Source organism: Oncorhynchus masou, chromosome 28 (assembly GCF_036934945.1).
Source record: "Oncorhynchus masou masou isolate Uvic2021 chromosome 28, UVic_Omas_1.1, whole genome shotgun sequence".
Taxonomy (NCBI): domain Eukaryota; kingdom Metazoa; phylum Chordata; class Actinopteri; order Salmoniformes; family Salmonidae; genus Oncorhynchus; species Oncorhynchus masou.
In genome coordinates, this window is record NC_088239.1 from 52,315,697 (window position 1) to 52,328,716 (window position 13,020).

General features: G+C 42.2%; 1 protein-coding gene across 2 annotated transcripts; it reads right to left on the bottom strand.

Annotated features, from left to right (window-relative positions):
* Positions 1-3,141: 3,141 nt before the first annotated feature.
* LOC135517865 (FHA domain-containing protein FhaA-like) lies at positions 3,142-12,974 on the bottom strand. Of its 2 annotated transcripts, none has more exons than XM_064942536.1 (2): positions 12,368-12,974; positions 3,142-6,202 (listed from the first exon to the last, which is right to left on the bottom strand). In XM_064942536.1, exons 1-2 carry the CDS (start codon positions 12,472-12,474, stop codon positions 4,552-4,554), a joined length of 1,758 nt encoding a protein of 585 aa, XP_064798608.1. In that variant the 5' UTR covers positions 12,475-12,974; the 3' UTR covers positions 3,142-4,551. The 2 variants fall into 2 exon arrangements, with proteins under 2 accessions (XP_064798608.1, XP_064798609.1); XM_064942537.1 differs by lacking the exon at positions 12,368-12,974 and adding an exon at positions 7,573-8,123.
* Between the last annotated feature and the right edge of the window lie 46 nt (positions 12,975-13,020).

Sequence of the window (13,020 nt, forward strand, 5' to 3'; positions counted from 1 at the left end):
GTGACATTCTGAAATCAACCCAAACGAGCGATGGAGAGGTACCAGAATCACTGCCCAGCCATTCCGAGTTCATCGGGCCAGTCAATTTGGCATTCCTGCACGATTTTTATAGCACGACAAATTCGTGATGGTGAATGCCCAGTTAACCATATTGCAAATGCACAGTGACTTTGCAAAAGTGAGAAAACATAAACAAATGGACATGATGAAATCAACACCACGAGTGATTGAAAGGAACAACAATCACTGCCCGGCCATCCCGAGTTCATCAGGCCAGTCAATTTTGCATTTCTGCAGGATTTTTGAGCATGTCAAATTTCTTATGACATTTGGCCCCCACAAAACATATGCCTTATGCACAAGTTAAAAAAAAAAATTATGATATTAAAATATGACTAAAGTATGTTGATACAGTTCTTATATGTGTGTAATTGACGCAAAATTCTAAAGAATTTCGAAAAACGGTCCAGAAAGCACTTTTTTAGGGGTGTGTGAAGTTTTTTATGAAATTTTGCAATTTTTCACTTTTGACTTCCTATGAAATCATGTTCCAAATGGAGAAAACATATGCCTAATGCACAAGTAAAAAAAAGTAAAAAATTATGATAATAAAATATGACTAAAGTATGTTGATACAGTTCTTATACGTGTGTAATTGACACAAAATTCTAAAGAATTTCGAAAAACAGTCCAGAAAGCACTTTTTTAGGGGTGTGTGAAGTTTTTTATGAAATTTTGCAATTATTGACTTTTGACTTCTGACTTCCTATGAAATCATATTGCAAATGGAGAAAACACATGCAATAATGCGCAAGTAAAAAAAAAATTATGATAATAAAATTGGACAAAAGTATATTCATACAGTTCTTACACATGTGTAATTGACAAAAAAAGCGAAAGAATTTCGAAAAACGGTCCAGAAAGCACTTTTTTAAGGGGTGATAAGTTTTTGACAAAAAAATCCTTTTTTCAAAATTTGGCTTTTGGATGTTGACTTGGGGTCCATTTCCTATATGAAAAACCAAGGTGGAGCGCACACGCCACCTGTTGGATTTTTGAAGTGTTACAACTGGCAATTGCCATATGGCATTTGCAAAACATTTTGCATGAATCAACGCCGATTTGGGTGGTATTGTCCATCGTGTACATGGTTTGTACTATGCCAATGGTTTCCCATTCATTTTTGTCCATTTGAGAGGGGAATTCCCTTACATCTACTTTGCTGTGATTTTATATAAGTCATAATTTGCCATTACAATAAATGTGTGATTATTGACTAGTTTTTGTATCTGCAAATAGCAAACATACGTTTTTGTAACCCATATTAAAGTAATTTCAAACTAGTTAATTTTATTTTCTATGGAATTCTTAATCTCATTGGGCACAACATAATGTCTATTCCACGTTGGTTCAATGTATTTTTGTTGAAATTATGTGGAAACAACATTGATTCAACCAATGTGTTCCCAGTGGGAAACCTTATATTACTTACCTTATATTACTTATCATAAGGAAACTTGTTTTATTCACAATGCTTGGTTTATCAACTCTGGTCCACTATAATTTAATAAAATATATGAAGCTCTGGAAAAGAGTCCACTTCAAAATGATCAGTTTCTCTGGTTTTACTATTTATAGGTACAGAAAGGGCAAAAAAGTATTTAGTCAGCCACCAATTTGTGCAAGTTCTCCCACTTAAAAATATTAGAGGCCTGTAATTTTCATTATAGGTACACTTCAACTATGAATTAGAGCATTTATTTGCAGAAAATGACAACTGGTCAAAATAACAAAAAATATGCAGTGTTGTAAGACCTTGAATAAGTTGGGGTGACATGGTAGCCTAGTGGTTAGAGCATTGAACTAGTAACCAGAAGGTTGCAAGTTCAAACCCCCAAGCTGACAAGGTACAAATCTGTTGTTCTGCCCCTGAACAGGCAGTTAACCCCCTGTTCCTAGGCTGTCATTGAAAATAATAATTTGTTCTTAACTGACTTGCCTAGTAAAATAAAGTTTGGAAGAGTTCAGAAATATTTGGTGGAATAACCCTGATTTTCAATCACAGCTTTCATGTGTCTGAGCATGCTCTCCACCAGTCTTTCACATTGATGTTGGGTGACTTTAAGCAGCTCGGATTGGTTTGATCACAGTCCAGAGGTTTTCATTGGGGTTCAGGTCTGGAGATTGGGCTGGCCATGACAGGGTCTTGATCTGGTGGTCCTCCATTCACACCTTGATTGACCAAATTTCACAGTGGGTGTGAGACCTGGGGAGGCCTACAAGCCACAGTTTTTTGGTCTGACAACACTGCATCTTTTTTATTATTTTGACAAGTTGTCATTTTCTGCAAATAAGTGCTCTAAATGACAATATTTTTATCTGGAATTTGGGAGAAATGTTGTCAGTAGTTTATAGAATTAAACAAAAATGTTCATTTTACCCAAACAAATACCTATAAATAGTACAACCAGAGAAACTGATCATTTTGCAGTGGTCTCTTCATTTTGTCCAGAGTTGTATATCTGTTTCTGTGAGTTGCTTTATTATGTTAATGTGAATTATTATGCATGTGGCAGTAGTTAAGTTCAGGACCATATAGTGACATGGATAAGTATAGGGGAGGGGATCAGTAAATAAGAGATGAAAAGGCCTTCCCTCTGCATTTGGATTAAAATACTTGAAAATAAACTCAACAGTATAGTACTTCAAGTATAAGCATTGTGTGCCAGGCTTCAGCAAATATTGGAAAAATATTGGACGTTTTTTTTTCTTATCACAGAAACACAAAACAATTGCATTAAATTAATAATAGGCGTAGTATTCCGTTCATAATCAAATACATATTTTTGGTGAATGAGATGAGTTTAGGTATTTGTGCTCTGTTGTAAAGATAGCTTAATTATCATTATTCATTTAACAGTATGGGAATTGTAACGCTGCCAACTAGCAGGCACAAACCATGTCTGTTCGATTTCCTCACTCAGTAATGACTGTTCTGTAACAATTTCCCTGAGGCAACTAGTTTCCTAGTAACATATGTCTTTAAAAGCTTATATGTGCTCTGTGAGATAATCATGGTAACTGTCCTCATGTTTTCCTAGACGAGAATGACCGCACATTTTCAATGAGCACAAAAGGAAGTGCGATTGTGTTTTTTTATTTGTTTTTAGTCATTCTGTACTTGGGAAATGGAAGAAGACATCAGTCATTTCAGCAAGTTAATGGTAAAATTCCCCATTGAGTTTGAGCATGACAAAGTGGTTATTTTAAAGACACATTAAAACAATGTATGTTGTTCTCTATGTTAAAACCAATATAAATGAGTTAATCACGAAATACATCCTTGAAAAAAAAGGAAAAAGAAGAGTCATTTATATCCATTCGCCAAGAGAAAAAAGTGCACTTCTGATAACCAGGGGACAGGAGGACATGGAGAGGAAGACTAGATGGGGAGGTAGAGAGATGGGACAAGAGAGCACAAAATAAAAATAGGAACAGAAATAGGGATTGATTAATAACAAATCTCTGACCATTCCCTACTTAATTATTATAAGTATTTACAAAACAGGCAACTATTAAACAAATACTGCAAACCACATAAGATCGAACATTTAGAGTACAAATTCAAATATCATGTGAACTATTATGTAAAGCAGTGGTTCCAAACTCCGGTCCTCCAATAGCCCCAACAGTACACGTTTTTATTGTAGCCCCGGACAAGCACACCTGTTTCAACTTGTCAACTAATCATCAGGCCCTCAATGAGTTGAATCCGTTATGTTTATCCAGGGCTACAACAAAAATGTGTGTGGTTGTGGGTTTGGAGTTGGGAACCACTGATGTACAGTATAACGCACACGGAAATGCATGAATAAAATGGATTTAATATGACAAACGGTCAACATAATGCTTGTCTGTGCTTTCTGTGGAACCACTTTGGCAAAAAGACACTGAACCCCTAATCGGATGATAGTACCTAATATGGTGGCAAAAAAGTGCTGTAATAATGTTTGTTTATCTAGTGTATCTGCATTTAATTAAAGTCATATGGTGTACTGATGAGACTTGCTACTTTTGCTTTTATACCTCTCCTTTGTCTACACGACTGACTCATGGTTTTGGACTTACAGACAAAATGCTGTTATTCCATATTTAGCAGTAGACTGAACTAAGCTGTAAGAGACAAGCAGGACAGATGGTTTCGGTTTATTTTAGAAATAGTGTTGAGATATTGAACACTTAAAGTACAAATACCATGTGAAGAATCATGTACAGCAGTGGTTCCCAACTCTGGTCCTCGAGTACCCCCTACAGTACATATTTTTATTGGTCCTCATTTTGCTGGAAGTTCACTGGAAGTTATTTTCCACTGGCTCCCTTTCCTTGTCCCCTTTCCTTCATGACCACAGATTAGTTAAAGGACTGGTTATATCTCCACCTACACCTTGTTTAATTAACCTATCCTCTCAAGAAATCAGTGGCATATTGAGGAGGGGTGACTAAGAAATGAAGCTATTCCATACAACTGGGACATGGCTATGTGTTCCTGTCTTACTGCAGCAGGAGAGTGCTGCTCAGGACCATGAGGAAGGTGGTTATCAGCTGTACCAGCCCCTGGCTAAGGAGGTTACTGCGACTGTTCTCATACTTGTTGTTGTTGTTGTTGTTGTTGCTGTCGCTGCTACGTTCAGCTGTCTGCTTCTCCAGGAAACGCTCAGAGTAGTTCATGTACAGCTCCACACACTTACGGTTCTTCAGCTGCTCCACCAATGCAGGGTAGCCAATCTCCTCAATGCTCACTGTGAGGCCGTCATCCTCCTCCTTACCCGTATCCTCTCCAGCTATCTCCACAGGGGCTGGGGTGAGGGGCTTCACTGTGTCTGTTCCCTCCTGGTTGCTAGCTGGACTGCTGTTCCCCACCTCAGGAGTCATGGGCAGGCTCTGGCTGTTGGCTCCCTGGGGGTTGTTCCTCTGGTTGTTAGGTGTGGCCTGGGAGTCGCTGCCCTGATCCTGCAGAAGGTCGTTCCTCTTCATGCAGGTATCCATGAAGCTGTCGTAGGACTCTGCCCGCGGTGGTACTTTGTAGGTATAGTCCCGGCCATAGTCGTTTTCATCTGTGGAGCGTTCACCGTATTTGCTGTACATGTAGTTGTTGTAGGACTGCTCCTCCTGAGGGTTGCGGAAGTTGAAATGTGGGCGGGGGAAACGCCCAAGGCCATAGCCTACTGCCATACCTGCCACGGCCCCAACCCCTGCGGCCATAAGAGCCTTCTTAGCAAAGCCCTTGGACTGAGTAGATGGGTAGTGCCCCATATTCTGAACTGAGCGTGAGAATGGAGAGCCACCTCCCATACCCCCGTGCCCACCTCCATAACCATAGCGGGGACTGAGGATCTTATTGTTTGGGTTCCAGTTGGGTTGGTAACCTCCTCCCATCCCTCTACCAGGGAAGCCCCCTGCCTGCCCCCAGCCAGTATTTCCCCCTCTTACTGGGTAACCTCCAGCTGGGTATCCCGGATTGACTCCTCCTCTCTCTGGGTTCTGGTTGGGGTAGCCTCCTGCTGCAGGGTAACCACCCGCTGCTGGATTCTGGTTTGGATAACCCCCAGGATTTGCCCGGCCTGGATACTGCTGGTTGGGATAGCCAACAGCGGCTGGGTAACCTCCAGCTACAGGGTTCTGGTTTGGATTTCCCCCAGGATTGGCTCTGCCTGGATACTGCTGTTTGGGATAGCCACCTGCTGCAGGATAGCCACCAGCGGCTGGGTAACCTCCAGCTGCAGGGTTCTGGTTTGGATTTCCCCCAGGATTGGCTCTGACTGGATACTGCTGTTTGGGATAGCCACCTGCAGCAGGATAGCCACCTGCAGCAGGATAGCCACCTGCAGCAGGGTATCCACCTGCAGCAGGGTATCCACCGGCTGGGTTCTGGTTCTGACTTGTACCTCTCCCTGGATAACTACCTCCTGCTGGGTATGAGTTGGGGTTCCTGTTGGGGCTCTGTGGTTGTCTGGGGTAGCTTCCTGTCTGCGTGTTTGATGTTTTTGATGGCTTTTTTTCTGAACCCCTGTTGTTGGATGAAGACTTTTTGCTGCTGCTACTGCTGACACTTCTCTTGGCCCATGTAGAGTCAGTATGAAGTAGAGCCAGGAGGGCCAGAGACACAAAGGCCAGCTCACATAGCTTCCCCATGATGAATGCCCTGGGGGAAAAGATTATGGAGTCATTTACATATTTGGACTAACACAGAACCTAAACCGGCTGCGCGTGTGCGCCATTGGGCATAGATTTATTTTGTCCCACTACACCAAACGTGATCACGACACGCAGGTTAAAATATCAAAACAAACTCTGAACCAATGACATTCATTTGGGGACAGGTCGAAAAGCATTAAACATTTATGGCAAGTTAGCTAGTTAGCTTGCACTTGCTAGCTAATTTGACCTATTTAGGTAGCTTGCTGTTGCTTGCTAATTTGTCCTGGGATATAAACATTAGGTTGTTATTTTACCTGAAATGCACAAGGTTCTCTACTCGGACAATTAATCCACACATAAAACGGTCAACCGAATCATTTCTAGTTATCTCTCCTCCTTCCAGGCTTTTTCATCTTTGAATTTATATGGTGATTGGCATCTAAACTTTCATAGAATTACCAGACAACCGGCAACAGGTTCATCTTTCAATCACCCACGTGGGTATAACCAATGAGGAGATGGGACGTGGGTACCTGCTTCTATAAACCAATGAGGAGATGGGAGAGGTCCTGCCTTACAGGCTATCTGCGTCAGGGCGAGCTGTGTGGGTGCAATAATTGAATAACATAGATTTCTACATTTATTTTGCAAAGCTCGGGCACGCGACGCGAGCGGTGTGGTCAACCTGTTAGTCCAATAATCTTTCTGACGAGTTATTCCCTTATTTCTGTTTTGATTTAAAACTGAGCTAACACACTCAGGTCACTGACACTCCCGTCGCTGACGGTAAAATGTTTTTGCTTAATTATACGTATAAGCCTACCGTGTTGTTTCCAGAAAAAAAATGTTGACAATATTATCCTTAAAGTAACAGAAAATAACATGTAGCCATTGTTGCGTGAAGATGTTTGAAAGGGGGTTGCTGAAAGAAAAATCGCTGGTGTTACAGACGGATATATTGGTCCGCTAATACAGGACTAGTAAAGGCCCAGTCCACTACCTTTTGTGAAGAAAAATAATCATTTCTAAAGAATTTATATTTTTCGTCTTTTATTTCAAGCTAATCCGTAGGCTAAATGTAATCAAATTGGCTACCACTGTGCCATAAAAGACAACACATATCCAGGAAGATGTACTTGGCTGTTTTATGTATATACAATATGTCATCTCTTTTATCTCAGATATAACTGGAGCGTGAAGGAATATTAGGTTATTCACGCAGTTCTATTTTTCGGAAGCGGACCCGTTATTTGCATATTATAATACGGTTTTATTCAATAAAATGGCGCTATAGCGCTTTTATGCACGACAGCCCAGGCTGTATGTCACCTGCTACTTATTTACAACGAATGGGAATATCGTAAAATAACATACCCTTGCTGATTCGAGACGATTCTGTTCCTTTTGAAGAAAGTAGTGTTTTCAATCTAACTGTTTCTGTTATGATTCTCTCATTCACTCACTGCTTTCACCCAGAAGGGAGGGATCTATTTATCATGGATCACCGCACATAGTCTATTCGTCCCTGTCATAGTACTCATAGCGGTGACAATATTAACACATTCTGTCCCTGTTATAAGCCATTTAATACAGACTTCAGTTCACTCTATATTTTATCAACATTTAGGCTAGGCTAAGCAATCAATTTGAAATCCACTGTAATGTGAATTTACGCGCAAATCCCATTCGCTTCCAATGCATGATTCAGCTAATGTCCAATGCATTCAACCATTTTAGTGCTAACAACTTCTTATAGGAATGCTTACTCAATTTATTGCCATACTGCTACACTTTTTCCACCAACACCCACTACGGATATTACTCATTGTCCCCACTCAGTGACTTTCCATAGGCCTGCTAATGTAGCCTGTGTGAGTCATACAAAGAGAAGTGATACAAAATCACAGTGGAACCCAAAACAACTGCGTTGTTCTTGCTGTGACCGCAAAGCCTATCCAAAGTTTACATGTTGTGAACACCAGGTGGGGACAAATGGATGTATACGAGTTCATATTTTTGTGTTCAGGAATTATTCAAATCAAATATTTCAAATCAAATTATTCAAATTATTCAAATCAAATATTTTTTTAACTATTTTCTACATTGTAGAATAACGGTGATTACATAAAAACTATGAAATAACACATATGGAGTCATGTAGAAACCAAAAAAGTGTTAAACAAATCTAAATATATTTTATATTTGAGATTCTTCAAGTAGCCACCCTTTGCCTTGATGACAGCTTTGCACATTATTGGCTCTCTCTCAACTAGCTTAATGAGGTAGTTACCTGGAATGCATTTCAATTAACAGGTGTGCCTGGTTAAGGGTACATTTTGGGAATTTCTTTCCTTCTTAATGCATTTGAGCCCATCAGTTGTGTTGTTACAAGGTAGAGGTGGTATACAGAAGATATCCCTATTTAGTAATGATCAAGTCATTATTATGGCAAGAACAGCTCAAATAAGCAAAGAGAAAACGACAGTCCATCATTACTTTAAGACTTGAAGATCAGTCAATCTGGAGAAAAAAACAAGAAGGAGAGTGATGGAGTGCTGCATCAGATGACCTTGCCTCTACAATCACCCAACCTCAACCCAATTGAGATGGTTTGGGATAAGTTGGACCGCAGAGTGAAGGAAAAGCAGCCAACAAGTGCTCAGCATATGTGGGAACTCCTTCAAGACTGTTGGAAAAGCATTCCTGATGAAGCTGATTGAGAGAATGCCAAGAGTGTGCAAAGTTCCGGGATTCTTCCGATGGCATTGAGGAGAACACCACATCAGTCACTGGCTTTATCGATAAGTACACCGAGGACGTCATCCCCACAGTGACTGTACGTACATACCCCAACCAGAAGCCATGGATTACAGGCAACATTCGCACTGTGCTAAAGGGTAGAGCTGCCGCTTTCAAGGTGCGGGACTCTAACCCGGAGGTTTACAAGAAATCCTGCTATGCCCTGCGATGAACCATCAAACAGGCAAAGCATCAATACAGGGCTAAGATTGAATCATACTACACCGGCTCTGACGCTCGTCTTATGTGGCAGGGCTTGCGAACCATTACAGATTACAAAGGGATGTACAGCCGTGAGCTGCCCAATGAAACGAGCCTACCAGACGAGCTAAATCACTTCTATGCTCGCTTCGAGGCAAGCAACACTGAGGCATGCATGAGAGCGTCAGCTGTTCTAGACGACTGTGTGATCACGCTCTCCGTAGCCGACGTGAGTAAAACCTTTAAACAGGTCAACATTCACAAGGCTGCGGGGCCAGACGGATTACCAGGACTTGTGCTCCGGGCATGTGCTGACCAACTGGCAGGTGTCTTCCCTGACATTTTCAACATGTCTCTGATTGAGTCTGTAATACCAACATGTTTCAAGCAGACCACCATAGTCCCTGTGCCCAAGAACACAAAGACAACCTGTCTAAATGACTACAGACCTGTAGCACTCAAGTCCATAGCGATGAAGTGCTTTGAAAGGCTGTGGGTGATCTGTTTGAGCGATATGCACAAATGGCTCACATCAACACCATTATCCCAGAAACCCTAGACCCACTCCAATTTGCATATCGCCCAAACAGATCCACAGATGATGCAATCTCCATGGCACTCCACTCTGCCCTTTCCCACCTGGACAAAAGGAACACTTATGTGAGAATGCTATTCATTGACTACAGCTCAGCGTTCAACACCATAGTACCCTCAAAGCTCATCACTAAGCTAAGGATCCTGGGACTAAACACCTCCCTCTGCAACTGGATCCTGGACTTCCGGATGGGCCGCCCCCAGGTGGTGAGGTTAGATAACAACACATCTGCTACGCTGATCCTCAACACTGGAACCCCCCAGGGGTGAGTGCTCAGTCCCCTCCTGTACTCCCTGTTCACCCACGACTGCATGGCCAGGCACGACTCCAACACCATCATTTAGTTTGCAGACAACACAACAGTGGTAAGCCTGATCACCGACAACGACAAGACAGCCTATAGGGAGGAGGTCAGAGACCTGGCCAGATGGTGCCAGAATAACAGCCCATCCCTCAATGTAACCAAGACTAAGGAGATGATTGTGGACTACAGGAAAAGGAGGACCGAGCACACCCCCATTCTCATCGACGGGGCTGTAGTGGAGCAGGTTGAGAGCTTCAAGGTCCTTGGTGTCCACATCACCAACAAACTAGAATGGTCCAAACACACCAAGACAGTAAAGAGGGCACAACAAAGCCTATTCCCCCTCAGGAAACTAAAAAGATTTGGCATGGGTCCTGAGATCCTCAAAGGGTTCTACAGCTGCAACATCGAGAGCATCCTGACTAGTTGCATCACTGCCTGGTACGGCAATTGCTCGGCCTCCAACCGCAAGGCATTACAGAGGGAGTGTGTACGGCCCAGCACATCACTAGGGCTAAGCTGCCTGCCATCCAGGACCTCTACACCAGGCGGTGTCAGAGGAAGGCCCTAAAAATTGTCAAAGACCCCAGCCACCCCAGTCATAGCCTGTTCTCTCTACTACCACATGGCAAGCGGTACCGGAGTGCCAAGTCTAAGAAAAAAAGGCTTCTCAACAGTTACCACCAAGCCATAAAACTCCTGAACAGGTAATTAAATGGCTACCTGGACTATTTACATTGTGTGCCCACCCCCAACCCCTCTTTTATGTTGCTGCTACTCTCTGTTTAACATACATGCATAGTCACTTTAACTTTACATTCATGTACATATGTACATGCTACCTCAATTGGCCCGACCAGCCAGTGCTCCCACACATTGGCTAACCAGACTATCTGCATTGTGTCCCGCCACCCCTCTTTACGCTACTGCTACTCTCTGTTCATCATATATGCATAGTGACTTTAACCATATTTACATGTACATACTACCTCAATCAGCCTGACTAACCGGTGTTTGTTTGTAGCCTTGCTACTTTTATAGCCTCGCTACTGTTTTTCACTGTCTTTCTACTGTTATTTTTATTTCTTTACTTACCTATTGTTCACCTAATACCTTTTTTGTACCATTGGTTAGAGCCTGTAAGTAAGCATTTCACTGTAATACCTGTTGTATTTGGCGCACGTGACAAATAAACTTTGATTTGAAGTTGTTATGAAAGCAAAATGTGGCTACTTTATAGAATCTGAAATATATTTGGATTTGTTTAACACTTTTTGGGTTACAACATGATTCCATAAGTTATTTCATAGTTTTGATGTCTTCACTGTTATTCTACAATGTAGAAAATAGTCAAAATAAAGAAAAACCCTTGAATGAGTTTGTGTGTCCAAACTTTTGACTGGTAGCTCTCTGTTCACAACGTTCACATCAGCAAACTTCTATAAACGCAACATGTAAAGTGTTGGACCCATGTTTCATGAGCTGAAATAAAATACATTTCACAGAAAAAGATGAAGACGTGTTTCCTGATGTGAACATTGTGAACAGAGTTCCCCCATGGTAGTGGTGGGGTTATGGTATGGGCAGGCATAAAGCTACTGACAACGAACACAATTGCAATTTTATTGATGCCAATTTGAAGCAACAGAGATACTGTGACGAGATCCTGAGGCGTCATTGTCGTGCCATTCATCCGCCGCCATCACCTCATGTTTCAGCATGATAATGCACAGCCCCATGTCACAAGGATCTGTACACAATTCCTGGAAGCTGAAAATGTCCCAGTTCTTCATGGCCTGTATAAATCACCAGACACGTCACCCATTGACCATGTTTGGGATGCTCTGGATCGACGTGTACAAAAGCATGTTCCAGTTCCCGCCAATATCCAGCAACTTTACACAGCCATTGAAGAGTGGGACAACACTCCACAGGCCACAACCAACAGTCTGATTAACTCTATGTGAAGGAGATGTGTTGCGCTGCATGAGGCAAATGGTGGTCACACCAGATACTGACGGGTTGTCTAATCTACGCCCCTACCTTTTTTTAAGGTATCTGTAACCTATAGATGCATATCTGTATTCCCAGTCATGTGAAATCCATAGATTAGGGCCTAATGAATGTATTTCAATTGACTGATTTCCTTTGAACTGTAACTCTGTCATTAATTTTCACGTTTTGACAAATAGATCTTATTCGTGCATCTAACTGACTGATCTCTCCTTGAATGATAACAAATACTTTATTGAAGAATCCCTATTGTTTACCAATCACCAACGAAGGGGCGTAGACTTCGGCTCGAACATCGCTTGCCTCCAGAAAAATGTTCCTGTTCCCGAACAGCCGGGAAAAAACTCACCGAAGTCCAAAACATCTTTATAATATATGCACAAACTCTACGAACTGTTTCGGCTGGGAAACATGCGGACGACTTCAAGCGTCGGGGGCACAATGCTGTTTTCCTCAAAGAGGGCGAAGAAGGTGTTTAGCTCGCTCGGGAGCGAGGCGCTGGCTTTCCCGTTGTAATACGTATGGAGTCCCTGCCTCATAGCCTACGTCTTGTATCTGAGCCGTTGAATTGCGACTCCACCTTGTCCCTGTATTGTCGTTGTTCCTCTTTGATTGCTGGAGGTCGCAACTGGTCTGTTTGTAGGCTACACATCCATTTCCCAGTCTCCTTGCCATGATTAAATGCAGTGGTTCACGCTTTCAGTTTTGCACGAATGCTGCCATCTATCCAGGTCATACATAAAGTCGCTTGAAATGTGCCTTTCGTCTAATTAGGCAAGGAGTTCAAGGATGGCTTTGTTTTGCAATCCAAACTACTCTACGCACGAAGCACTGATGTAGCCTTTATCAGAGGGTCTGAACTCCCGGTGTTCCTGACAAGTAAATAAAGCGCAACTCTCCTAAAATGGAT